Source organism: Nannospalax galili, unplaced genomic scaffold (genome assembly GCF_000622305.1).
Source record: "Nannospalax galili isolate Female #2095 unplaced genomic scaffold, S.galili_v1.0 scaffold589, whole genome shotgun sequence".
Classification (NCBI taxonomy): Eukaryota; Metazoa; Chordata; class Mammalia; order Rodentia; family Spalacidae; genus Nannospalax; species Nannospalax galili.
This window is the reverse complement of record NW_008360324.1, coordinates 682165-686248: the sequence shown is the minus strand read 5'-3', so window position 1 is coordinate 686248 and position 4084 is coordinate 682165. Positions and strand designations below refer to the sequence as shown.

Below are 4084 nucleotides of genomic sequence, written 5' to 3'. Positions count from 1 at the left end.
ATATATATATATAATTTAGGGAGCTATACATAGAAATTTGGGGGGGTTGTCTTTTTTCAGACAGGGTCTCCCTGTAGCTCCAGCTGGTCCTGAAGTTGCTTTGTAGACCAGGCTGGCCTTGAACTCCAAAGTGCTGGGACTAAAGGCGTGTGCCACCATGCCCGGCAGAAAATGTATTTTATATTTTTACACTATATATTTTTTGAAGTGAGAATGAGTAAAATTAAGAGGGGCTGAAAAGATGATTCAGCAATTCAGAGCACTGGCTGCTCTTCCAGAGGACCCAGGTTTGGATGCCAGTATCCACATGGCAGTTTACAACCATCCTGAATTCCAGTTCCAGTGGATCTGACACCCTCTTCTTGGCCTCAGTGGGTACTGGGTGCACATGGTGCACTTACATGCAGGCAAAATACTCATGCATTTAAATAAAAATAAAACAAAAAAAGTGAGAATGAGGCTGGTTTTGGTGGCACAAGTTTTTTTTAATCTCAGCTCTTGAGGGGTGGAGACAGATAAAGCAGAGGAAGGAGTTCCTGGAACTCTATGAGTTCTGGAAAAGAAGGAAAAAGAGGGAGGGGAGGGGAGGGGACAGGGAGAGAGCTAGTCACCAAGAGAGACAGGGTGCCAAGCAGAGGCACTTCAGAGAGCTTCACTCATCTCTAGACGAAGAGCAGTCTCTCTGTGAAATGTCTCATTTTTTCCTGTCTGGCTTCTTCCACTCAACACTGTGAGATTTATCCATGCTGTATGAATCTGTGGTCCCTTCTTTCTAACTGAGGTATAGTGTTTTATTCTGTTACTATGTGACAGTTTGCCCCTCCTGGCTACACTGACTTGCAACTTCTTTTAGCTGTTTGGTTTGGAAGGGTAGTTTATCGAATCTACTGCAGGGGAGAAGTGGGCTGGTGGGGTAGCTTCAGGACTGCCTGCATCTCTTTTAGGGTGTTGTTTTGGTTTGGGGTTTTTTTTTTTTTTTTTTTTTTTGTCTTTTTGAAACAAGGTCTCCCTGTAGTCCCACCTAGAATCATTGTGTAGACCAGGCTGGCCTCAGACTCACAGAGATCCACCTGTCTTTGCCTCCCAGGTGCTGGGATTAAAGGTGTGTGCCACCCCACCATGTCGGGCTTTTTTTTTTTTTTTTTTTTTTTTAACTTTTATGTGTCTGTCTAACTAACTAACTAACTAACGAACTAACTAACTAACTAACTAACTAACTAGGGTGATAGCTTAGTTGGTAAAGTATTTAGTCTGCAAGCATGAGGACTGGAGTTCAGATCCCCAGCAGCCAGGCACTATACCCACATCTGTAACCCCAGCCTTGGAGGGTAGAGAAAGGCAGATCCCTGGGACCTGGTCACTGGAAGTATAGCCAAATTGCTGAATCCCCAGCCAATGACAGATCTTGTCTCAAAAAAAAAAAAAAAAAAAAAAAACCAAACAAGGTAGGAGGACTAGAGAGATGGCTCAGTGGTGAAGAGCATTGGCTGCTCTTGTAAAAGACCTGAGTTCCATTCCCAGCACCTGCATGGTGGCCAACAACAAACCATTCCAGTTCCTAGGACTGAACACACTCTTCTGGCCTCCATGGGTATTACATGCACAGGTGCACTTACATATATGCAGGCAAAATACTAATACACATAAAATTAAATTAAAAAAAACAAGGTAGGCTGGAAGTGGTGGCTCATGCCTTTAATTCCAGCACTGGGGAGGCAGAAGCAGGCTGATCTCTGTGAGTTTGATCCAGCTTGGTCTACAAAGGGAGACCCTGTCTCAAAACAAACTAAACAAATCCCAAGTGCACAACAGCTCCTGAAGAATGACACTGCATGTGCGCGCACACATACACACACACACACACACACACACAGGCACACACAGGCACACACATATCTGACCTTGAATGAGGATTAGGGAACATGGGAACATATCCTCTGGAAAGGCAGGGTTTAAATATAACTCAGTGGGCTGGAAGGATAGCTCAGCGGTTAAGAGCAGTGACTGCTTTTGCAAAGGATTCAGGTTCAATTCCCAGCACCCACATGCTGGCTAACAGTCATCTGTAACTCCAGTTCCAGGGGAATTCAGTACCCTCTTTTGACCTCCAAGGGCATTGCATGACACAGGTACACTTACATACAGGCAGGCAGTGTACACTCATACACATAAAATAAAAGTAATAAAATAAATATAACTCAGAATTCCATGCATATGTTGATATTTATATTACAGGTGGATATGAAGTCAAATAACATGTCTCTTTCTGTTTCTAGGTTTCTTTCTTAACTCACAGAAATCTTCCCAAGATGACTCCTGTCTGCAGAAGTTCCTGTACTTTAACTTGTCTGATATCAAAGTAAAGGAACAGTTAACAATGGCTCAACTGGGTCTAGAGCTGGGGCCCAGTTCCTACTATAACCTGGGACCAGAACTGATAGTGACTCTGTCTGTGGTTGAGCCTGGTGGGTGGGAGGGATCTGACCCCAAGCCAGGCAGAATGCTTGCATTGCACTCTGTCCCCTGGCCTCAAGGTGCCCTTCACTTCAACCTGCAGGATGTGGGAAAGGACTGGAACAGCAGCCGCCCGAAGAATTTAGGGTTCTACTTAGAGATTCTGGCCAAAGATGACAGCAGATACTCTGGGGTAAAGTTCCAGCTGGAGGATGCCTGTGCCAGGCTGAGACATTCCCTTCGTGCCTCTCTGCTGGTGGTGACCCTCAATCCTGAGCAGTGCCACCCTTCTCGAAGAAGGAGGGCAGCCATCTCTGTCTCCCAGGCCTCTTGTAAGAATCTCTGCCATCGTCACCAGCTGTTCATCGACTTCCGGGACCTTGGTTGGCATAAGTGGATCATTGCTCCCAAGGGTTTCATGGCAAACTACTGTCATGGAGACTGCCCTTCTTCACTGACCATGTACTTGAACAGCTCCAATTATGCTTTCCTGCAGACTCTGATGCACACAGTGGACCCTGCGGTCCCCCAGGCTGTGTGCGTCCCCACCAAGCTGTCTCCTATATCCATGCTGTATCAGGACAATAACGACAACATCATCCTTCGCCATTATGAGGACATGATAGTTGATGAATGTGGGTGTGGATAGAGTGTCAGGATCAGGATAGGAGTGTGCCTAGGGTAGGTGAGTACTCTACTAAAACTACCTATTTGGCTTGGTGACCTCTTGAATCTGAAATGTCAATCCTAATTAATGACCATTAATTTCAAATGCCCATCTTAATTAATGACACCTATACCTACATTTTTATATTTCCCGGAGCCCTAGTGAACTTAGCTAATTTATGCTTTATGCTTTCTTTCTTTCTTTTTTTTTTTTTTTGGTCTTTTTGAGACAGGGTCTCCCTGTAGCCCCAGCTGTCCTGGAGCTCACTATGTAGACCAGGCTGGCTTTAAACTCACAGAGATCCGCCTGCTTCTGCCTCCTGAGTGCTGGGATTAAAGGCATGCACCACCACACCCAGCCTTCTTTTCTTTTTAAATTTTTTTATTTTTTAAATCGATGTGTGTGTGTGTATGTATATATGCACATTAGGACTGGAGCCCTTGGAGGCCCGAGGTTGTCAGTTACCCTGAAGTTGAAATTATGGGTGATTACTGGCCACCTGAGGGGTTACTGAGAATCAAACTCAGGTGTCTGGAAGAGCAATATGCTCTTAACTGCTGAGCCATCTCTCCAGCTCCTAATTTGTGCTTTGATAAACTCATCATGCATAGCATGCTAGACTTTCTGTTTGTTTGTTTGTTTGTTTGAGACAAGGTCTTATTGTATAGCACAGGCTGACCTTGAACTCACATCAGCTCTCTTGCCTCTGCTTCTCGAGTACTGAGATTGTAGGTATATGACACCATGGTCAGCTACTGTTGTTTGACAAACCTTTCTTGGGAAGATGCAGCACACACACACACACACACACACACACACAGAAAGGAAACCTCTGACATACCAAAGTAATCAATGTCCAACTTGATGAACTGATGAGTTTTTATTGGGGCTACGAATAGGAACATGGATAAGGGGTTACTTACAAGGATCAGGGATGACTGAAAAGTAGCTGTATCACTGAAA

At 44.7% G+C, this 4084-nt stretch overlaps 1 protein-coding gene across 1 annotated transcript in view; it reads left to right on the top strand.

The window, feature by feature from the left end:
* Window positions 1-3103, top strand: part of Gdf3 (growth differentiation factor 3) — a 5997-nt gene extending 2894 nt beyond the window's left edge. Inside the window, exon 2 of the mRNA XM_008825329.1 lies at window positions 2277-3103. Coding sequence (XP_008823551.1) covers window positions 2277-3103 — 827 coding nt within the window. The remainder of the gene's footprint in view (window positions 1-2276) is intronic.
* Window positions 3104-4084: the final 981 nt, after the last annotated feature.